Source organism: Heterocephalus glaber, unplaced genomic scaffold (assembly GCF_053883595.1).
Source record: "Heterocephalus glaber isolate CG9 unplaced genomic scaffold, H.glaber_assembly_v1.0 deba00001805, whole genome shotgun sequence".
Classification (NCBI taxonomy): Eukaryota; Metazoa; Chordata; class Mammalia; order Rodentia; family Bathyergidae; genus Heterocephalus; species Heterocephalus glaber.
Window position 1 is genome coordinate 620,448 of NW_028258480.1, and position 25,109 is coordinate 645,556.

The window sequence follows — 25,109 nt, forward strand, 5'->3', positions numbered from 1 at the left end:
AAACTATGAGAAAAGAAAAAAAAAAAGGAAATGAAATCTATATAAATAGGGAAGGGCAGAGGGGGTGAAAGGCACAAAGGTAATGGGGAAAAATATATTTTCAGAATAAGAACATTGCTTCTATAGTTTGATTTCACAAACTCTATATTGCTTTTTCTTAATGATATATATCTCTTTTTTTTTGTAAAATCCCCTTCATTTTACCTAGTACAATGGGGTCTAGATCTCAGAACGATACTCACTGTGCACAAAAGTTGCTGAAAAAACTGTCTTCCAATGTTGTCTGTTTAAGAATTTGTCAAGCACAAAATAGTCTCAGAAATAAAGTATGAAACCATATAGTGAGTTGGAAATTATTATAATCTGTTTGTTTTTCTAGGGACAATTTATCTTTATGCTTTTCTGCATTCATATTTTTTATTCTGAGGTAAATTGTATCACCCTAGAAGTTTTGTTCAAGTCTTGTTCAAATGGAAAATAACCTGAAGTTTCCTCTGAAAAGAGTGTGAGAGGGACCTGTGAATGGAGACAGACCAGTGTGTGCCTCTCTTCCCAGTCAGCCTCATATACTGCACATTCAGAACACTGAAGCCATTGGTCATCCTTGGAGAGCAATTTCCAGGGAAGATTTCTTGGCCCGATTCCAAGGACAAAAGTTCAAGGATTTACTGAACAAAAGATTTAGTCTTTTCCCTTAGAAGTCCCACATGTAGAAAATAAATATTTCACCTGCTCATGTGCTGCACCAAGTTTCTTCTAAACTTCATTTATTTACTTTTTAAATTGACTCATAGTAATATAAAGTTGCCAGAAATAATGTTTACATTTGTGTTATTGATCAGGTATTTTTTGACTAGGAAGTTAGAGAAGAAATTTCGTTGGTCAGACATTCTTTACAATTGACAATTGCCTGGAAATGTTTTATACTTAAATGAATGACTTGGCCATAGTTATAATGCTTAATCACTAGAAAGAAGTAGAAATCATTAAATTGCAAAGAAAAAAAAAGTCAATTCAAGAGTTCTTATACTTTTTTATGTAATAATATTTATCTCCAGTCTTTGTGTATGTGAGAAAAAACAGTCGGATGTGTACATTGAAGTTTGCATAATTATTATACTACAGTGCTTTGAGTATTTTATTCTAATTTTATGACTCAACATATTCTGCCAGGAGTGGGTGTGTTAGCCTATTAGTAAGGAGCCCCCTCATGTCTCATGCAGTGGGCAGGACTCCAGTCTTCACTAACAGAACTGAGAGGATAAATAGGCATCCTCAGGCACCACAGGAATGCAGCAGAACCTACATTCTGCTTTGTCTGGCTGGCTGGCTTCTTCTAGAGGCTACATTCATGTAATATGTTTTATCTTATTAGTTTAGTTGAATTTTTATTTTATAAAAGAAAAAAATAAGCAGAAAGAAGTAACCAGCCTGGACACTACCATAAAACTGGAAATGACTAGTGGGAAAATACCTGCTTTGTTATATATAGTCAAGTAAGATGTTGTCTTGAGAAGAATAACAAGAAAATTGAACATAATAGCAAAGCTGAGGTATTTTATTAAGGGTTAATTGAAAGTCAGAGTTTCTTGCTGTTACAGAGCTCTTCTGTGAGGTGGAATACTTACCACTGCTTTCTGAAGACAGAATAATCATCAGTAATATCAACATCTAAAGAACAAATCATTCACCAATGTATAATTTATAATTTGTTGGACAAACTCTCCAATGTTTTTCCAAATTTAGGATCAGAAAGGAGGAGGGAGGAAGGAGGTTGAATGGGCTGGGGTGGAAAGGCCTTAATGAGAATATTTACATATAAGAAGAAATGAGGGAGGGAGGGGATAGCCAAGAGGTGTGGAAGAAGGAGGAAGAAAGAAGAGAAAGGAGGGGAATATAAATGAAAAAGGAGAGAAGTAGGGGAGAGTGGATTCAGGTGAAGAATTAGCAGATACCTGTGTGCTAGAATGTTAGAAAGTCTGTGAAACAACCCTGGCAGGAGAAAACATAACAAAACAAGGTAAGACCCTGCAGGTGCACACACAATAGCATAATGCTTACAAAATCACACACATGGTGATTCTTCCTCCTTGTGGGGGAATCTGGACTGGAGACCAGCATTTCCTGTAGAATTCCACTGTGGGACAAAGCCTAATAGAAGGAGAAACATGGAAAGCACATTGTCATTCCCTGCATCTCCTCCCAGCCTCTGTCCAGGTTGGAGAGGCCATTTCCTTCAGTCTGGAGCTGAGCTCTGCCCTCCGTGGTGGCCTCTGTGCTCTTCCAGGTTTGCCCTTTGGAGCCTGGACCACAGCTTCCCTCATCACCTCTGGTCTTGGGAGCCAGGGAAAGGGGAAAATGTGATGTGTGCATAATCTATGGGGAGGTCTAGACCATGGCCCCATTGCCACATTTCCCAGGCCTGGCTCCCAGATGCTTAGATATCCGTGTTTATGCACTGCCCTGGTTACTCTGATGGCCTCCAAGCAGAGCAGAGGTGCTGGCTATTCAGTGTCTTCACTGAGATAAGGAGTTGCACATCACCTGGCTTCCACACCTCTTCACAGCCCTGCTCCCAGCCTCAGATCCCACCTCCCACAAATCCTCCTGTGCCTGAGCTCTGGCCTGTAGCAGTGTTCAGAGCACCTTGTTTTCTGTATCCTGGCCTGTTGTGTTCTACTGTTTCCCTTCACTGGTCTTGGTGTGCTCACCACCAGCTGGGCTCATGCTGTCTGTCTCACTCCATGGAGAATTTCCCACCCTGGCTTCTGCTCTCCATCTAGCCAGTCAAGAGGCTATCTTCTTTATTTACTTCATTTCAGTCTTCTGTGTACCAGCTGCCCTTCTTTGGGATCCAACCTAATAATTAAGAGGGTCTCACTGTTTGTCAGATGTGAAGTGGCTGTTGTACCCTTCAGAACAGAAAATATGGGGGTGTCTGTTCTCCCACTGCACCTACCAAAATAGAGAAAGTTACTCCAGATAAGAATGGTGTTTCATTACTTCTCTTGGTGGTTCTTAGGCAGAGGGAGAGGGGGCTTCCAAGATAGTTCCAGACCCAAGTCTGTGTCCATGCACAAGTAATTCTGGGAAGCATCACTACCTTCCAACATGCTAGGCTCAACTCAGGTCTCTTTCTCCTCAGGCTCCACCTCTTCTAGCAGACTTGGCATCTGTAGTATGGGGAGCTTTCTCTCTTATCAGCAAGGGCACATTCTCCTCCATAATGAGCAACCATTTATTCTGTGCCTGTGAAGTACTTCTCTTACTCCTCTTTCTAAATACTATAAATCTGAGTTTTACCTGATTGCTAGCTCTCTCTTGTATCAACCTAGTGATTCAGTGTCTCCTGAATCTCCTCACAGAGCTGAGTATCTTTTGGCTTAGACAAATATCATTGAGAGCATGACTTCTCTTAGATGAGAAACACAACATGTAAAGAAAGTGAAGAGCAAAGAAAAAAAAGCAAGGTATAGTGCTGCATTTCTGTAATCACACCACAAGGGAAACTGAGGCAGGTGGATAACTGAGGTTTCATGTCAGTCTGAACTACATTTCTGCATTATATCTGGTTTGGTCTGCAAGTAAGGATCCTTCAGATTCTGGTGGGGGAAAAATAGTCCTTGAGGAAGCTGTTCCCTAGGCCCCTCCCAAGGTTAGCACAATGACTGAGGTGGCCAGCTGGTCTGCTCTGGCGCAGGTCACCCCATTTGTTAAATCCCCAGTGATGGGTGTGGAATGTTCTTGGCCTCTAAATGACTGCTGGTTGAATGGATGAATGAATGGTAACAAACAGGATAAACTATAGAAACTTCTGTCTATTCCCCATGACAAAAAAGGGGATTCCCCTTTGGAGTTATGGGGTCTGAATGAGATCCTACTTTGGTTCATGTGCACAACTAAGAAAAACCAAATGGGTGCTCCCATGACAAGATAAATACACCCTAAAACCTGGACTGTATTTAAAGTGGCTGAGAGGCTTCAGCCAGTCAACTGACTGTGTGGTTCTTCACACAGAGCTATACCCCTTTCCTTTGTCTGTTGAGACATCATCAAGGATACACCACATAAACACTAAGGCTTCTTTCTCTATGTGCAGACATCTTCTTCTCTTTTTATTTGTTCTTGCAGCTCCTATTCTTGGCTACCTCCTGCCTGCTGTAAGTGTCTCTACCATGGGGTCACCATCTTCACAACCTGTTACACTCATGGTCTACATCCAGTCAGTTCTTCACCAGTCAGACACTAGGGAAATCCTCCCCAATCCATCTGTGTATAACCCTAGTTTGCCCCCCTCTCCTATCTTTCCTGATGCTCCTGTAACTAATTCCCTCATTTTTCTCTCTACTTCTCCTGCCACTTCTACCCCTATAAGAGAGCATTTCCCATCCTGGCATCAGGTCATCACATTAGGAAAATGCAATCCAGAGACTCTCCTGCCTTTGAGGGAGCCCCATCCTCTCAAGGGGGCCAGCCATGGAACAGGCTCATACTGGTATATTTTCCCTGTCCACTTCTGACCTCAGCAACTGGAAAACCCAGAACCCACAATTCTTTGAGAAACCCCAGGTGCTGATTTTTCTGATAGATTCTATCTTTGGGAATCATCTGCAAAACTAGGATGACAGTCAATATTTGTTTTTGACGCTGTTCACCACTGAGGAATGGGATAGGATGAGGTTTGAGTCTAGAAAGATTTTATTGGGGGGGGGTGTTCAGGGAAGGAGGTCCAGGATTTGCTGAAACAATGTTTCCCCTCTGAGCAGAAGGATACAAATTCTTCAGGGGGGGAAATAGGCTTTGATCACTTTTTACCAGAACTTGTTGAAAGGAATTCAAGCATCTGTTTGGAAACCCATAAATCTGTCAATAACCACTGAAGTAACACAGGGTCCAGAGGATTTCCCTAGTGCATTCCTGGAGAGATTTCATGATGTCTTCAAGGTTTAAACCCTATTCCTTATAGAGCTATGAGTTTCACTTATTTTACTCAGTCTAGACCCAATATTAGGGGAATATTACAAAAATTGGAGGGATTCAAAGGAATGAACACACCTCAGCTGTTAGAAGCAGTCACAAGGTGTTTGACAATAGGGATTCAGAAAAACAAAAATTGGCCACAATTATGTCAGGAAGATCAGCCAGGAAACCAGAAAAGATATTGCCAGCTGCCATCAGAGAGGACCCTGGGGGACACAACCCCAAAAGCTCAAATGGAAGATGCCTAGAAAGACAGGAGGATATCTTCCATTGGGCAGAAATCAATTTAACTATTAAGGAGGAAAGGCACTGGAAAAATGAATGCTCCCATAGGCCCTCTGCCAATATCCCTTCCCATATCAAAGGGAAAGGAAGATTCAGACTGAGGGGGATGGAGCTCCTTCGCTCTTGGTTCCTGGGAGCCCATGGTAAATGTTGACTTAGGGGGACAACTGGTCTGTTTACTGGTGGAAACTGGGACCAAGAGGTCTGTGTTAAAAAGTCTTCTGGAAGAGCTTTCATCAAAAACTATACTCATGCAGGGGGTCATGGTTGCAGTCCAAAATTTCCATACTGGACACTGCATTCCCCTTGCTGGTATGAGATCTCCACAATACCCCATCTCTCAGTAGGCCAGACAGGGAATAGCCCCTCACATTTAGAGGTTGGTGAACTTTGGAATATTAAGTCCCTGTCACTCTGCATGGAATATGCAGTTCCTGCCAGTACAAAAACTGGGAATAACAGATTACAAGCAGGTTAGGGACTTGAGGGAAGTTAACCAGCTAGTGATAAATTTGCATCCTATTGTCCCCAATCCCTATACACTTCTGAATTTGCTGTCTCCTGAGCACCAAGTGTATACTGTGCTAGTTTTAAAACATACTTTTTTTCATTGTGGCCCTTGCCCCAGCTACCCAGCCCATCTTTGCCTTCCAGTGGACTGACCCTGTTTCCAGGGACCCATGCCTAGCTCACCTTGACATGATTTCCTCAGGGATTCAAATTTCACCTACCCTGTTCAGTGAGGCCCTTCAGAAGGACTTGGTGAGTTTTTGATTTCACAACCCTAACCTCACTCTGCTTCCATACATGGATGATTTCTTATCAGCTGCTACTAGCTACTCAGAATGTTTGCAGCGGACCTGAGTGATTTTTCAGCTGCTAGAGGAGTTAGGCTACTGCATCATGGCCAAGAAGGCACAATTCTGTGCCCCTAAAGTATCTTACCTTGTGTATGAATTCTCAGAAGGAAGAAGAGCTTTGTTCCAGGCCAGCAAAATGGCCTTCCTCCAGATACCTACACCAACTACCAAGAATCAGGTATGAGAATTCCTACTTCCAGCTGGGTACTATTGCTTGTGCATACCTGTGTTTTCTTAGTGTGCCCCCCTCATTCTGCAACATAAAGAAATAAACTACTTTATTGGGGAATAGATGAAGAAAAACCTTCCAGAATCTGAAAAGAGCTCTGGTATCACCCCTGGTCCTGGCACTACCCAGTTACTAAGCCTTTTCATCTATTCATCCATGAGGTAAGAAGGATTTCTAAAGAAGTCCTAACACAGTCCTTGGGACCCTGGAAGTATCCTGTGGCCTGTCTCTAAAAGATTATATCCTGTGGCCTCAGGACAGCCTTTATGTCTTTGGCTGGTAGCACCTACAGCTTTATTGGTCAAGGAGGCTGATAAGGTGACTCTCAGACAGGAGCCATCACTCAGTAGGGACTCTGCTCAGGGGCTAACAAATCCATGTCAAATGGCTGCCTCACTATGTATCACAGCCTCTCATCATGACAGGTTCTCAATCTGGCTACACTCATACCAGGTGATTACCCTGACATCCCAATTCATGACTGTGAAGAGGTATTGAACCAGATCAATGGGTACAATTGGATCTGATTTAACAGACACACCCTTGGTTGAGTCAGATGCCACCCTCTTCACAAATGGAAGAAGCATGGTGGTAAGCAGGGTTCAGAGGGCAGGGACTGTAATGACTACAATTGATCAAGTCATTTGGGCCCAGCCTCTGCCTGAGGGGACCTCAACCCAAAAGACAGAACTGATCACCTTGCCCCAGGCCTTGAGATGGGGAAAGGAAAAGAAGATAGATGCATACACTGACAGTAGGTATGCCTTTGCTAATCTACATGTCCATGTGAGCATTTTCAAAGAGTGAGGGCTTTTGACAGCAACAGGTAAGACTGTGAAGAACAAAGAAAAGATATTGTCTCTTGGAGGTAGTGCGGCTTTCCAAGGAGGTGACCATCATTCATGTTCATGGTCACCAAAAGGACAGTACACCCAAGGCTTCTGGAAATCAATTTTCACATCACACAGCTAAAGAGGTAGACCTGAGTCCAGCTGAACTCTTAGTCATCCTTCCTACCATAAGTCCTCCTCCCACTTTGCTCCAAACTAGCCCTACTTACAATTAAGAAGAAGATAAAGAAGCAAGCCAGCTGCAAGCAAAGAAAGATACCCAAGGCTTGTGGAAATATTCAGGTGGTCACATGTATCTCCCTCAGGCCTTTGGATGACAGCTCATCCAACAGTTACATTCAGTCACATACCTGGGGGGTTTCAAGATGGATGAACTTATAGATCCAAGATACTGCTTTTCAAATCTACAGTAGCTGACCTACCTGGCCTCTCTTAGGTGCCTAACCTGCTACAAGTGAATCTTAGCCAGGGCCTGTCTGGACCACTCAGGGTCAGATTATGAGTTTGGAATTCTGGAGAACACTGGAAAGTGGATTTTATAGAGATCAAACCACCAGTAGGTGGCTATCGCTATCTCCTGGTGTTCAGAGATGCATTCTCAGATTGGACAGAGGTCTATGCTACACAGTGGGAGACTGCCACTGTGAGGACAAAGAAGATTCTTCAGGAATTAATTCTGATATTAGGACTACAGGTGTCCATTGGAACTGACAATGGCCTCAACTTCGTAGCCTCTAAAATTTAGTTAGTCCCTAGGTCACTGGGCATAAATTGGTAACTCCACTGTGTATATTCACACCAAAGCTTGGGTCAATGGAACTGATGAATTGGACACTGAAATCTACTCTGACTAAACTGACTCTGGAAACTGGTGAAGGTAAGGTCAGCCTGCTGTCCTTGTCTGTCCATAGAGTAAGGTGCACCTCTCATAATGGAGGTTTTACTCCTTATGAATTCATATTTGCAAGACCCCCTTACCTGCTCCACAAGGTTAAAAATGAGGTATTAGAAGAATTGTCTAACCAGTCCATGTTAAATTATCTCCAGTCTCTCCAACAGGCACAGAAAACTGTTAACTCCCAGGTATGAGCTACTCAGCCCCTGTTCAGTTCTACACCATGCCACCTATTCCTTTCTGAGGATACTGTCATCATTAAGGTTTTTCAGAGTGAAGTACTGACTCCATCCTGAAAGGGACCCTACAGGCTTGTCCTCACAACACCGTTGGCACTCAAGGTTTATGGATTCTCCATGTGGGCTCACCAATTGCACATGATGTGGGTGAAACAGTGGGCTGCCAAGCTGGTAACTGGTCCTTTAAAGGTAAGGCTAGTCTGCTCATGATTGTGATGCTTGTCCTTATTGTCTTTGGGATGACAAGGCTGAACTATGTGGAGGTGCAACAAGGAGAGTTGTTCTCCTTTCTCCTCACCTCCTTTAGCTCAGGAGAGACTCTAGGCAATGTCAGTTATGGTACTGTCTGCCCCAGCAACCCCTCAGATTCCCTGAGTTAAATCTCTGCAAATTAGTTAAGAGAGATTGGGAAAGCTACTAGTATCCATTCATAAACCTGGGAAGCCATGACATTTATGCATGTCCAGGGTTCAATCTATTTGGACAGAAGGGTTGTGGGTCCCCAACTGACTTCTACTACCCTAAACGGAGCTGTGTAAAGATTGCCTCCTATAGTGGTGGACCAAATGTCACTAATGATGTCATAGTTTGGAAACATGGGTTTTGAGTCTTGATTCTGATACAAAGGTCCCTGAACCAGGATGAAATTGGGGGTTCCACTTCTGACTCCCCTTAGAAGTAATTCTTTACCCAGGGAAAATCATTACATTTTGGACCAGGTTGATAAGCCATAAACCAAAACAGCACCCTAGCCTCTGTTAAACTGATGTATATGAGATCCTACTGCAATGCCTTGTATAATCCCTTGCCCAATCAAGAGGCTCTAATTGAGCAAACCCTTTGACATCACGTTTAGAGGAATTTGAAATGTCATAGCCATCGTGACTCCATCTTGAGCCTCAACATCAGCTTGTACCTGTGCTTGGACAAACCACACAAAACACACATACTGCTTGGCAGTAAAGTTGCTACAGTTGTAGGATGTTTTATAGCTCAGCTTGTATGTGAAACTTCCTTGTGCCCCACACTAACCTGGCATGGTTCTGCATCTAAGATTCCACTTAAGCAAAAAAAAAAAAGGTTCCATTTGCTCTCCCCTGAGCCATACCCAACAGAAAGGGTGATTTAAAGGAGAAATCAAACCACTTCTCATTGTTAAGAGAACTATCGTGGTGCAAAACCCCCTTGGCTGCCGGGTTTAATAATGGTACTCAAATCAATAACATAAGAAACTGCAAAACACCCACAAACACATGGAAATTGAATAATGCCCTCCTGAAAAACCAATGGGTGACAGAGGAAATTAAAGAAGAAATTAGTTTCTCAAGTAAATGATAATGCCAGTACAACATACAGGAAACTATGAGACACAAGGAAAGCAATTCTACACAGGAAATTCATAGCAGTAAATGTCCATATTAGGAAAACAGAGAGAACTCATAAAAAAATAACCTAATGCAAAACCTCAAGCTCCTAGAGAAAGAAGAGCATAACAAACCCAATGCTCATACAAGAGAGGAAATTATAAAGATCAGAGCAGAAATCAATACAATGGAGACTAAGAGAAGATAAAAAAATTAATGAATTAAAATGTTGATTTTTCAAAAGAATAAATAAAAGCTATACAACTTTAGCCAACCTTTTCAGAAAAAGGAAAGAAAAGGCTCAAATCCATACAATTAAGGATGAAAAAGGTGAAGTCACAACAGACGCAGCAGAAATCCAGAGGATCATCAATACCTACTTTGAGAATCTATACTCTAATAAAATGGAAAACATGGAAAAAATGGATAGATTCCTAGAAAAATATGAATTGCCAAAGTTAAATGAAGAAGATACAGAAATTCTAAACACCAAAATTACGATGAGTGAAAATGAAAATGTTATAAATATTTACCAACAAGGAAAAACTCAGGTCCTGATGTCTTCACTGCTGGATTCTACAAGACATTTAAAGAGGAACTACCACCATTACTCTTTAAACTCATCAAGGAAATTGAAAGGGAAGCAAGGCTTCCAAATTCATTCCTGGACACAAGTGTTACTTTGATTCCAAAACCAGGGAAAGACCCAACCCAAAAAGAGAACTACAGACCAATCTCCCTAATAAACATAGATGCAAAAATCCTCAACATGATACTGGCAAACAGAATACAGAGGGTCATCAAGAATATCATACACCCTAACCAAGTCAGATTCATCCCAGGGATGCAAGGATGGTTCAACATTGAAGAAATCAATAAAAGTAATACACTATATTAACAGAGTCAAGGACAAATCCCATATGATCATTTCAACAGATGCAGAAAAGTCATTTGACAAAATCCAGCACCCATTCACGATTTTAAAAAAAACCTACAGAAAATTGGAATAGAAGGTCTTTATCTCAACCTGATAAAGGCTATCTAAGAAAAACCAGCAGCCAACATCATACTAAATGGTCAAAAACTGAAATCTTGTATGCTAAAATCAGGAACAAGCCAAGGATGTGCACTATCACCACTCTTGTTCAATATAGTTCTGGAAACATTAGCCACAGAAATTAGAAAAGAGAAAGAAATAAAAGGAATAAAGGTAGGAAAGCAAGAAATTAAACTGTCATTATTTGCTGATTGTATGATACTTTACATTGAAGACCTAAATAAACTGTGCCAAAAGGCTTCTAGACTTAATTGACAGATACAGCAGCATAGCAGGATACAAGTTCAATACTCAATAAATAATATCCTTCTTATACACAAATAGCAGACTCACTGAGAGAGAAATTAGGGAAATAGTTCCTTGTAAAATAGCATCTAAAAAAATGAAAAATCTCAGAATCAATCTAAAAAAGGAACCAAAAAACCTCTACACTGAAAACTACATCACTCTGAAAAAGGAGATCGGGGAGGATATAGGAAAATGGAATGACATCCCTTGTTCCTCAGTAGGAAGAACAAATACAGTGAAAATAGCCATATTTCCAAAACTACTATATAGAGTTAATGCAATACCAATTGAAATTCCAATATACTTCACAGAACCTGACAAAACAACCCAAAAATTCATTTGGAATCAGAAGAGACCTAGAAGAGCAAAAAGGAATTCTAGGCAACAGAGTCATGGCTGGGGGTATCACAATCCCAATCTTGAAACTATACTACAAAGCTACTGTGATAAAAACTGCATGGTACTGGCAAAGAAACAGACCTGAGGATCAGTGGAATAGATTAGAAGATGCAGAAAAAACTTCAGACATACTCAGCCACCTCATCTTTGACAAAGGAGCCAACCACCCTCACTGGAGTAACAATAGTCCATTTAATAAATGGTGTTGGGAAAACCGGATTTCAACTTGCCAAAGATTAAAACTAGACCCATACATATCACCATCCACTAAACTAAGATTGAAATTGATTGCAGATCTAAATATTCAGACAGAAACATTAAACTTGCTGGAAGATAAGTTAGGTAGAACTCTTGAAAACATTGGCATAGCAAAAGACTTTATGAACAAAACAGTAGCATGGGAACTAGCACAAAGCGTCAACAACTGAGATCTCATCTTATTAAAAAGCTTCTGAACTGCAAGAGAAACAGCCAACAGAGTAAGAGACACCCTAAAATGTGGGAACAGTTTTTTAGCAGCTATACCTCAGACAAAGGAGTACTATCTAGAATACATAAAGGAACAATAGAAATCAGACCTATCAAATTTAAAGATCCAATTCAAAAATGGGCATCTGAAATCAACAGACATTTCTCAGAAAAGAAGTAAAAGCAGCAAATAAGCATATGAAAAAATGTGAACATCACTGGTCATTTGAGAGATGCAGATGAAAACAATACTGAGATTCCACCTCATCTCAGAAAAAAATGGTTGCTATGAAGAAATCAACCAATAACAAATGCTGGCAGGGGTTCGCAGAGAAAGGAACGCTTCTCCATTTTTTGTGGGGAGTGCAGAGTGGTACAACCACTGTGGAAATCAGTATGGAGATACATCAAAGAACTAAGGGTATAGGTCCCATTTGATCGAGCTATTCCCCTCCTGGGTATCTTCCCAAAAGAATTAAAAGTATCATATCACAGCAATATATGTGCACCCATGTTTATAGTGGCAGAGTTTGTAATACCTAAAGTTTAGAAACAGCCCAAGTGCCCATCAACTGGAATCTGGATAAAGAAGATGTGTTTTTTTTATAAAATGGAGTGCTACTCAGCCATTCCAAAGAATGAGAAACTAGAGACATTTATTGCTAAATGGATGCATATTGAGGCCATACTCTTAAGTGAAATAAATAGGACACACGTGTAAATACCAAATAGTATTTCTAGTGTGAGAAACTAAGAGTGTAAATAAAAATTAAAACAATTGAAGTGAGTAATTAATAATTTGAAATATGAAGAAAAGTCCAAAGGTGTAGAGGTGGTGGGATGGGAAGGGGAAAGTAAAGAAGGGAAAGAAAAATTTATGAGAAAAGAAAAAAATTGAAACAAATTCTATGTAAATAGGGAAGGGTGGAGGGGGCGAAGCATGCACAGGTAATAGGGAAAAAATAAGAACCAAGATACATCAAGTACAGGTACAAGCACCCAATTATAAATGTAAATGTATTGTATACCTAACATGAACCAATATAAGAATTTAAGAAAAAAAAGGAGGGATCAAATCTGGCATACAGTGTGGTGCATCTCCATTTCTCTAGGTTGCTCTTCCATATCATAGGCATGGTGACATCAGTCTGTAATCTGAGCACTCAGGAAGCTGGTGTGGGGGGAATTGTCCACAGTGACCTCCATCATGAACTCACAGCCTATACTAAAGTATATAGTGAGACCCTGTTTCAGAGGGAGAGAGAGAGAGAGAGAGAGAGAGAGAGAATATGAAATAAAAAAGAATTTTATTGGTGATGGGACAGGGCAGCAGGGAAAGGTGAGAAAGGAGAGGACAGGACAGCTACAGTGATTAAAGTGGTCAATATTCTCATGTATTACAAATTAGAAATACTCTCAAATGAAAAAATTAAATATACTCTCAAATGAAAAAGTACTCTCAATTAAACACACTCTGAAATGAATTGTGAGCTGTGCTGGCCTTAGCTTTGCCATTTTCTAGTCTTATATTCAAGTAAAATTTTATGGAAAATATTTGCATACTCACCATATTTAAATTTTCTTTACCATAACATTATTACAACTAACCAGAAATTTGAAGACAATGAGGAAAATTTTCTCCCTGCAACAGTAATATTGTGCATATCTATGCAGTTTATTAACTAATTGTCACTATTAATTTTTTGGTACTGGGGATCAAACTCTGGTCCTTGCAGTTACACAGCAGGTGGCGAAACCACTGAGCTAAATCCCCGGCCCCTAATTGACAATATTATTAATGTCTTTACTTTCTCTGATTATATTTCCATGAAATTGTTGTACTATTTCATTGTATCCCAGATTAGAAAGCCATATACAAAAATTTCAAATGGTTGCCTCAAGGCCACATGTCTCTATAGAGTGATGTCCAAATTACAAGTTGTTTCCTAGCAACAGAGCTCAGGTTTTTAAGTTTACTTTGCATAAAGAAATGAAGGAATTGCCTGATATTTTCACTTTAGTATTGAAGCTCTTCATTAACTCAGTGACAGGAATAAGACAGAAAATTAATGTATACAATATTCTTTGTAGAAATGATTTCTACTGGATTTGATAAGTCATTGCTGTTATTAGGACATTGCACCATTTGTCTTGAGTTAATAGGATACAGACATAATAATATGAGAAAAATGAAGTGAGGAAGGAAGAAAGGCAGATAGCAAGGACAGGGCAAATGGGGAGATAGAGAGGAAGGAAAGATGGAGGGAACATGAAAGAACAAATGAAAGAAGAAATGAGCAAAGAAACAATGTAGCAGCAGAAGAATAGAGTGGATGGGATCAGTTAGAAAAGGGCTGAGTTGGGGAACCATTATATTTTCAAGGTTCAGAAGTGGATAGTGCTCTGGTAAATGTGGTGTTATACATAGAAAAGGTTTTCCAAGTAATAGCAATGAATAGCAGAGGTTGCATTTCCAAGTAAGTTGTAAAAACCTATAATAAAAATTCCTCTACATTTGTTTAAAAATCCAGTTAATATACAAACATAATTTTCAATGAGCCTTTCCCGAGTTTGAATTCACATTCATTCACATAATCTAAGTTCCAAAGGCAAGTCCCTTCCAAGAATACATGGAACCCATAAAATTGTTCAATTTGTGCAGAGTGTTGAACAAGATGTAACCACTGCAAGCACCAAGGAGTCTCAGCTACATATTAAGCCATAGTTAAAGCCAAACACAAGCAGATGTGAAAATCAGTCAACCTTTAATTGAGAGAGCTCATATTAGCTCTCCAAGTGTTCTCTCTTCATCACTATCAAATATGTACAAGAATAACTAATATGATCAACTTGGGCAAATATATGTATTCATGATAGTATTTGTCTAAAGGCAGCCAGAGACATTTGTTTAATATGGGGTAGATATATAGCTTAATGGTACAGTGCTTCACTATTGTATTTCATGACTTGGCTTCAACCCTCAGCACCAGAAAAGTAATGTTACACATACATATATATTTGGTAGACATTAGTATAATATGGGGTTAAAAACAAAAGTTGTTACTGCATGGAGAGCAACAAACAGAATATAAGAATAAAATAAAGATATCAACAAATCCTCTGAAAAATTAAAGTGGAAAGAAAATTTTATTATAAAAATGTTCTGCATATGAATTTTATGATTAAAAAGTTAAGTTCCTTAAAGATACATTACAAGAACTAAGTAATATGAGCAATTATCTACTTAAAACATTAAAGGATTTTATAAAAGCATCCTTATGAATAAAATCTGCATAATGGTTTTTCCTTTGTAGAATTGCATAAATTATTGGATATTAAACTTTAAAGTAAATAAAGAAAGCATCAAATACTATACAAGAATTTACAGAAATGTTATATTACATATATAGCTATATTCATAACCACTGATCTACAAAAACAAGCACAGAAATGTCAACAATTAATACAACATTTTTCTTTTCTCTAACAATTTTCATTTTCCAAATTGTCTTCAATATTAGGACATATTGTTTTCCTATAACTTCAATCTAATTCAATATTAAACTTTATTCTGTGTCCAAAATTGGGAACACCTGGCTTCTATTTTTTCCTTTTTAGATGTTATGTTTATATATCAAATTAACAAAAAATTCATGAAACATGAAATATTATTCAAAATGTATTATGTATTAAATATCACAGTAATGCAAGGCATCCAATGATAATAGCCAGTATTCATTGTTATTTTCCTCCATGTTTACAACCTTCTTCTGAAGAGAGAGATAGGATTATTATATATCTTATGCAGTTGATGACACTGACTGTAAAAATTTCAGTGAATTAATGTGGGTTGTACACTAGTACACTAGTACAACTAGAATCTAAATGCCCAATTCTTGATTTTAAAGCCATTTCTCAGAAACATTGCTGCTTTAATCTCTATTATAAGCAGAGTGACTACTATAAAATTCTCTAAAAATAGAGCATGCATGAATATGGAATGATGCACTTTTCAGTATGACAAACATATTTTCTTGATTTCCACATTAGTTGCTCTTGAAGCCACCTCCATTTATTCACAGAATAGCACATGTTTCATAATTGACAGATGAAACATAAATGTCTAAAAATCTGGGCCTGGAAATGTCCACTATCATGTTTGCTAAGGAAAGGACAGCTGCAGAGGAAAAAAATAGTAAATAAAATCACAATATTTGTTGAAAACCAGACTAAATAATTTCCCATTAAAAAAGGAAAAGACAAGTGCAGATGCTTAGCACCACTGTGATATTAACTTCCTGCAGCCCTCTCTCTTCTGCATGATTCTAGCAGCAGCACTTTTCACCTCTTTGTTTCTGAGACTGTAAATAAGAGGGTTCAGCATGGGGATCACAATCGTGTAAAACACAGAAGCCACCTGATCCTTTCCCAAGGAGTAGGATGTCTTTGGTTTTAGATAAGTAAATATCACAGTGCTGTAGAAGATGGTGACTCCCAGCAGATGGGAAGCACAGGTGGAGAAGGCTTTTTTCTTTCCAGCAGTGGAATTAATTTTCAGGATAGTGGAGAGGATGGGCACATATGATCCAGATATGGTGATGAGGGACAGCACTATGGTGGAGCCAGCACCAATGAATATAATGAGTTCAACCTCAGAAGTGGCACTGCAGGACAGAGCTAAAACTGGGGATGAGTCACAGAAAAAATGCTGGATGACTTTAGACTTGCAAAAGTGCAGTTTGCTCATGAAAACCACACTCACAGTGGAATTCACAAAGCCAATGACATAGGAACCAGCAAGCAGGACATGGCACAGCCCTGTGGACATAATGACTGCATAGTGCAGAGGGTTGCAGATGGCTACATAGCGATCATAGGCCATTGAGGAGAGAAGAAAGCATTCAGTGCTAGCCGAGAGGATAAAACCGTACAACTGGGTGAAGCAGCCCAGGAAGGAGATGCTCTTGGTAGAAGTCAGTAAGCTCTGTAAGGTTTTAGGGGTGAAGACACTTGAGTAGCTGAGGTCAAGAAATGACAGGTGAGTGAGAAAAAAGTACATGGGGGTGTGAAGCTGGGGATCCAGGTGAATGATCAGTATCATCCCCGCATTCCCCAGCACTGTGATCAGGTAAATCAGGAGAAAGAGCATGGAGAGGACCAGCTGTGTCTCTGCAGAGTCCGTCAGCCCCATGAGGATGAAGTCAGTCACAGTGGTGGAGTTCCTTCTACTCATCATGCAACGTTTAAACTATTGAGAAATCCAATTGTATACTTAGCTTGAGTGATTGAAAACAGGTTTTATTTTTATGAGTGGCCCAATCATTATTTTAATTAGTTTACTCTTCTTTCAAATTGACAAAAACTTACTGAATATGAACAAAAATTTCAAATGTCAGACAGAAAAGGATATGGTATGAATTGTCATTTGCTTTTGACATAATGAAATATTATGTCCTATAGGATTAGCTTTAATATGATACACCCTAAATATTTTCTTCATTAACACATTTAATACACTTATGAGTTTTATGCCATAGTCACTGTTATCCACAGATCCTTAGTTTACATGAAGGGCATTGAAAAGAACTTTTGTGAAATCACTCCAGTTACTTCTTATCACTGGAATTATACCAAGATATTCACCAGCTGAGTTAAAGCTAAAATTTTATATCCCTGTTTGTAATTTCTTTTTGCAAATGAGGAAAGATATGTAATAAACTATGAGGAAAATAACTTCACTTTATCTTTTATTCTCATTTAGTTCCCAGTGCTATTGGGCATTAAGTAGAAATTAATTTTACATTTTAGGAAACTTAGGTGAGGCCCACTAAGTCTTTATACTGCCTATAGCATGAATTGTGAATATATCTATCAAAACTGAGGGGTTAAAAACTTTTTAATCATTAAGATATTTTTAAACATATGCTGCCCTCCATATTCCTGGCCCAGCCTCTTTATGCTTTGGGCTTAGGAAGCCACATTTCCATAAAATAAAAAAAAATACCTTAGCTTTAAGTTTGCATTGTTGATTATAATTTTATCATCTATGTATTCCTTGTTTGAATATACTATTACTTTCATAAGTTTTTAATGTATGTCTATGCTTATTTTTATGATAAAATCCTTGTTTTATTTTATCTTTCCTAAAACACTTCAATTCTAAAAGTGTTACTTACTGTGAGCCAAGTTTGGTGAAATCAACTTTTTCCCATAGAATCTGTCTAGAAGTTTGAAAATTACAAGTTTTTTTCTGACAGAAAATATGATAACAATGTAAGAACCTGAGACATCACATGATATTTCTTTTCCTTGATACAAATTACTTTTATATTTTAGATATAAGTGACTGTTATATTTTTCTGCATTCCTCTTTTTTAATTATCAGGTAAATTAAATCACCAAAGCAGATTTGTTCAAGTCCTGACCAAATGGACACTTAGCCAGGAAGTCTCCTCTGAAAAGAGTCCCAGTGAGCAAGCATGCATTTAACCAGAGCACTGCGCGCCCTGCTTCCCTGCCCAGTGCTTCCAGGGCCCATCATGGAGCATGCAGGGCCCTGCTCACGTGATCACCCTCTGGGCCCCAGTGCAAGGGTAAATACTGGGCATGAGGCCAAGGACTGATGTTCTAAGAAAAAATGAGCAAAGGATTTCCACACTTCCCTAGGAAGTTCCAGACAGGAGAGGATAAACACATTATCTCATGACACTCTAAATTGCAGCCATACTTCATTTATTCACTTTTAATTTGTCACACAATTTTTTAAATATGCAAAGATTAATGTTTACACTCAATCGTAGTCTGTTAGGATTCTGTTTTGTTTCATTGTATTGTATTGTGTTTTTCTTGTTGTTGATGTTTTCTAAGTGAGTGTAGATGAAATTTCTAGGAACACATTTACTTTCCAGGCACATATTTATTTTATGTCTGACATTATCACTGATGAAATGAAAAAATTGTCATCACAAAATATAGTGTAATACAGTGCTCCTATTATAGGGGCATCATATCTATCATGAGCAGCTGGTCTGATCAAACACTCAGGACCAATAATGAATTAGAGGGAAGAAGCTTAAGAAAGGAAGATGGTTTATTTGTGGGAAGGAAGAAAAAAAATCAAACAGAAATGAGCTGCCCTGGAGAGAATGCAGGGTCTGGAAAAAGATGGACGTGTGTAGGCCTCTGTCCCTGGGCCTCTTTAATTAGGGTTTGGGACCCTCCCTCCCAGGCCACAGCACCTGGATAGGTCACATCGTGTCTCCTAGCCTGTCTTTGGCTGCATCTCAGGTCCTAGGACCCTGAGTCAGACACCCTTGCCTACCTGCAGACTCCTTGTGGGAGGCTTTGTTGGACTCCTTCCTGCCCTATGTGATGTATGAGAAGGTTTTGACTTGCAGGGGAGCTTTTAGAGTTAGTGAGGGGATATGTGTGTACCTAGTGTGCTAACACAGTGAGCCTACAGGAAGTATATATACATATATATATATATATATATATATATATATATATATATGCTTGTATTTTATAAATTGAACAACTGTATTCTCTTACTTTAGGAAGCTCCTCCATCCATGTTTCCTCTGCATTTTATTGAAAGTGTGGGCTCTCCTGCTCTGGCTTCCTTCTTTGCCTGTCAGCACCTTCTCTGATCAGTCTCTTCCTTAGAGAGCATTCCATCCTTAGCTGTAAATTCTTATTGTCATTGTCCTCTCATGCCTTTCTAGGTCTGCTTTCTCACTCCTTCTCTACCTTTGTCCTTTCTATCCCTCCTAAGAAATTCCTCTAGAAAGTTGTGATATTTCACCTCCGGATTAGCCAGTAAATCTAATGACAAAGCCACTTAGAGTAAGATTTCCTACCAATTTCTCCAATAAAGGCTAATGCAGCCTTTCTTCTATTCTTTCCCTACAGTCTGAATCCCTACAATAGAGAATGAGAAGAAAAGAAATAAATCATGTTATCTTTTCCTGTGTCTCTGTTCAGCCTCTGTCCAGGTGAAAGAGGCCATTTCCTGCAGTCTGTAGATGAGCTCTGCCCTCTGTGCTGACCTCTGTCCTCTGCCAGGTTTGCCCTTGAGGGGTCTGGACCACGGTTGCCCTCATCCCCTCTGCTCTTGGCAGCCAGGTTGAGGGGAGAACTGGGTGTCAGCATCATCTGTGCACAGGACCCAACTATGGCCCAACTACCTCAGTTCCCAGGCCTGGCACCTGGATGCTTGGTTGGCGAGGGTCTATGCACTGCCCTGGTTACTCTGACAGACTAGGAACAGAGTGGAGGGCTGGGCACTCAGGGATATTTTTCTCTGTGCTTTTCCTGCTTTTTATACAGAGGCAGAGGAATCAGGGACTTCTAAGATGACTCCTGGCACAACACTGTCTGAAACAGGAGGAAAGATGAGATTGTCACTGGGGTTGCTTCACATGGCTGCACTCAGGTTTCCTCCTGCTCAGGCTGTGGCTCTGTTAGGTGTCAAAGCCAGCAGTCCTGAGACTGTGCTGAAGCCTCTCTTGCTGCAGGCACAGGACAAGTTCCCTCCTTCCCTCCTTCAAGGGGCAGCCACTCACTCAGTGCTGTGCATTACTTCCTTTGCTCACCTCCTGAAACATCAATGTGCCCAGGCTTAGCCTGGTTCCTGGTTCACTGAAATTGCAATGGAGTAATTTTCTCTGGTTCCTCTGTCTCCACACACAGATAGGTATTGCACAAATATCCTGAATAACATGATTTGTCATGTATAAGAAAGTCAAGTGTAAAAAATTTAAAAATCAAAATGAAGGAGAGAGAGGAGGAAACAGGGAGGTAGTGATTTGGTGATGAGAAAAGGGAGAGACAAGGGTGGGGAGAGTAAGGGAATTAAAATGATCAGGATGCAATATGTAGATACATCGACTCCCCCCAAAAAATGTAACTACTCTGCACGGTGAACATGTGTGGATTTTTTTAATATCATGGAATGTTTTGTAGGTGCTTCCTCTTGTCATTCACCTTCCAACCCTCCCTTATGTAAAATTTTATGCAATAACTTTTCATATTCATTCTAGTCAAACTCCCTTTTCCTGTTTTATTTTCACTGACAGAAAACCTAAAATGGTGAAGTAAATATTCTTCCCATCCAAAAGTAATAGCATTAATTTATGTGAAACTTAGTTATGTGACAATTGCACTGATACTTTATATATATATAAGTTTATCTATTATCTGTAGTAATATCTCCAAGAAATTACTATACTATATGGAGTAGAGGAACTGGGAGGGGTAGGGGAAAGGAAAGAAGTGAAAAGAAAAATTATGACAAGAGAAAAAAATGGAAACAAAGTCTTGTAAATAGTGAAGGGTGGAGAGGTGAAGGGAGGGCAGGGGTATGAGGAAAAATTAAGAACCAAGATGCATCATGTAAAGGTACAAGATCCCAACGATGAATGTAACCATATTGTATACCTAAAATAAACCAATAAACTTAATGGGAAAAAACCATTGATCAATCTCAGTAACATATGCTAAGAAAGAATAAAATGAAATAGAATTCTCACTATAGAAATCAAAATTATGAAAATGGAAATTAAACGTATTGTAAACCAAATTTTTGTAATAAATTTGGTAATTAAGAAGTACAATTCTTTGAAGATACATTACAAAAAATAGGTCATCTGAATAGTTCTATACCTATCTCAATAAATTACATTGTTGTATGAAAGACACTCATTCATCTGAATGGAAACTGTAACAGCTTTTCCTTTTTAAAATGATTCTTACCTATTCCTCACATGAAAATTGTGGACAAGTAATGGTTTCACTATTTAATAATGGACAAGAGGGTTACAGTTACAAAATAACAGAAGAAAAGCAGAGAGGAACCTGGGCCCCAGAATTAGCTCACCAAATATAGTCATCTCAAAGTTTATAATTAGAGCAAGAAGAATAAATAATTAAACACATAAATACATATCAGGTTATATCCACACACTTTTTTCTATGTTGAGCCAGCCTTCCTGAGTCCTGTTGTTATTTTAGGAAAGCCTGCCTTCTAACTAACACAATTAACCTTCCCATCATCAACCATCATATAACTCATTCTCCTCTTCATCAAATTAATTTTTCTGCAAGTAAGTTTATACTTATATGCTTCAAAAAATTAATTACTAGTACCAAATCAATGTATCTTATATCAGAAATTACACAAAACATTTTACAAGAATGTACACTTTTCAATGACCTCTATTGTATTGTTTTTGTTAGGGGATTAAGGAATTCAACCTTATTTTAACAGCATAGTATTGTAAATAATATCATGGAATAGGATAATGATCGGTATTGCTGCTCTAAGTTCAAACAAGCATGGGCTGTAACCAGTGGAGAGACCACAAGTGAGTGATTTAACTTTTCTGTGCTCTAACCAATGACATCCTCTACAAACTCAGCTTCCAAATACGCTTACTGAAACCGTGCTCTAAGTGCTGAGAAAATATCTAGGGCCACAGCCTTACATGATCACAGGGAAAAACAGATAAATGACAGAAGGCAAGAGCAAAGGATATGGAATGAAAGATGGGAGAAAGCTACTGTGGAAAAGAAAGCACAGAGAGGGATGCAGACAGATTCAGTTATACATAAGGTGGTGAGGGGTAGACTTGTTTTGACTGCTGATATTTGACAGCAGAAAGTTTGAAGCCAGACTACCAAAAGTGTCCTGGGTCATTTGGGGACCTAAGTTTCCAGGGAAGAGTGAGGAGATCCCTAGGCAGAAACTCAGTGAGAGCACTGTATGGTGAGAGTTAGAGATGTAGAGAGAGTGAACAGTGTCATTTCTTAGCAGTGGGCCCTTATAAAGGCTTAGACATGTACGTCTCATGTGATGAAGTGCTGAAGGGTTTGTGAAAAGGATACACTACCAAGAAACAGTATCACTGTCTAGTGGTAGAGATGAGACTGTGCTTAGAACTCTGTGTTTCAACTTCATTCTCTTACAGTCTTTTTCAGTGTGCTTCACAATTGGCTAAGTAAAGCCAGAGAGATGCTAAGGCACTACTACAATAATTTTAAAAGTGAAATGATTGTTCCTCATTCCAAGACAGTAACAGAGACAGTGATGAAGTAGACTCCAAATATGTCCTATCGTATAAATCAAATTTTTCTGATGCAAATGATATGAACTCAGTTAGATATATGGAAAATTCCAGAAAAAAAATTAAGCTTTTTCTTGAGCCAAGAAAGGATGATTTTCTATTATGTGACCCTCAATGTGTATAGCACCAGTACTTACCTGAGAGTTACTCTGTAAGGATCAGATAAGTGATTTGGACATCTTCGGCCTGTTCATTTACTGTCTGAAACATGGTTAGTGTGTAGCAAGATAGCATGTTACTGGTATCTCTACATGAACTGTGCCATATTTTGCTGTGCTCTATTATGTTGTTTTAAAAATTGTATTTGTGTTAAATAACATTCTGACCTGGCACCATGTAACAACTGGTAATAAATTATTTCAGAAAAATAACTTCTTTTACGTGAGCTATGCAGTACTCTAATAAAGTAACAAGTCATTTAAATGTTTGCTTCTCATTGCCATTGAATTATACAATGTTTATTAATATAATATAACTTCTTTTCAGTGTATATTTCAAAGAAAATTTGTTAGTCTCAATTTAATAAAAATTTGTTTCTTCAAATAAAATATCATTTATAAAGCCATAATATTAATTGAGTGCTTTGCCAAAAAAACCCCATCATAATTATCTAAATCATAGAAATTCAAAGAAATTCGAACAATATAAAACATCCCATAAAAATGATGGGAAAGTGGCAAGACATCATAAATATATGAAATTACGAAGATATGTTTGTGATGACAGATGAGCCCAGACAACATATTGAGCAATACACATTTATTAAAATCTTGATTTGAATTGCAAAGAAAAATAGCCAGGAATACCTATAAAATTGATTCTTAAAACATAGGAAAAAGAAATAATAATTTGAGGTAATATTGATTTAGGAGAAGAAATAACTGTGAAAGATTCAGAAATTTGAATAATATACTACATGTTTCCATGATGTTTACAAAATAATTGTTTGCATTAGTAATACATCAGTAAATTCATAACTTTTAAAATAGTGATATTGCACTTTATACAATAAAAATAAATATAACTAAAAAAGTAAAACTTTTCAAAAAATAAATAATTTAAACAATCACATGCTGGGATTAAAATAATACAATAAAAGATTAATAAGTTGAAATAAAATATATACTAAGAAAATGAAACTATATAATATCAAATAACCTGAAATATAGAAGAGAAATTTAAATATCCAGTTATAGAAATGTAAATAAAATATTACAATAAGATTTTATTTTTCTATTGACCTAAACTAATTCAATGCAACATATTCAAAATTCATTCCCAATTTTTTTTTTACCAAATTACTCCCATTAAAATGTAACACAAATGATGCTTATAGTGAGTTTTGTAATTTATTTTTACATAGCATTACAAATCTAAAGACATTTGGTGAAAGGCAAAGAAACAGGAGGCTAAATATTCTTTGTATGTCACACAAAGTTATGGTTTTAGCACGGTTAGCAAATATACAGCTAAAAGATATTACCACATGCAGATTTTTACTTGGTGAATTCACAGTGTTTTAGTTTCAAAGCAAAGCACAATGACAGTGTTAATTTTGCTCATATACTGAGAATATATTCATCTCATTGACCTCAATTACAAAGAAATTATTTGAATGTAAACTTTAAAATGAATATACAAAGCAGCAAAGATCACACAGGAAATGTCAGAACACATATTCAATAATGTATGCTAATAACCAGTTATCTAGAGGAATATGCACAACACTTTCAATAATTGCTATGGTATATCTCTTTGCTTTAATAGTATTCGTTATTTTCCAAATTGTCTACAACATTACCATGCACCACTTTCTTATAATTTAATTCTGTTTCAGTATATTGTTTTATTCTGAATCTGAAATTGGGAATTAATAGCCTGTTTTTTTCTTCTAGCTATTTGTGTGTTGGTCTGTTAAATTCACCAAGAGAAACTTGTAAAATATGAATGAAGCAAGCCAGGTGCAAGCAAATAAAGTTCCTGAAGGCTGATGTATACATCCAGATCTTCACATCTATCACCCTCAGGCATTAGGAAGAGAGCTCATACAGCAGCTACATTCAGTCACACT

The 25,109-nt window shown here is 38.3% G+C and overlaps 1 protein-coding gene across 1 annotated transcript; it reads right to left on the bottom strand.

The window, feature by feature from the left end:
• Window positions 1-16,188: 16,188 nt before the first annotated feature.
• On the bottom strand, window positions 16,189-17,151 carry LOC147820736 (olfactory receptor 8H1-like). The gene has a single exon (XM_087203622.1). It carries the CDS (start codon window positions 17,149-17,151, stop codon window positions 16,189-16,191), a length of 963 nt encoding a protein of 320 aa, XP_087059748.1.
• Between the last annotated feature and the right edge of the window lie 7,958 nt (window positions 17,152-25,109).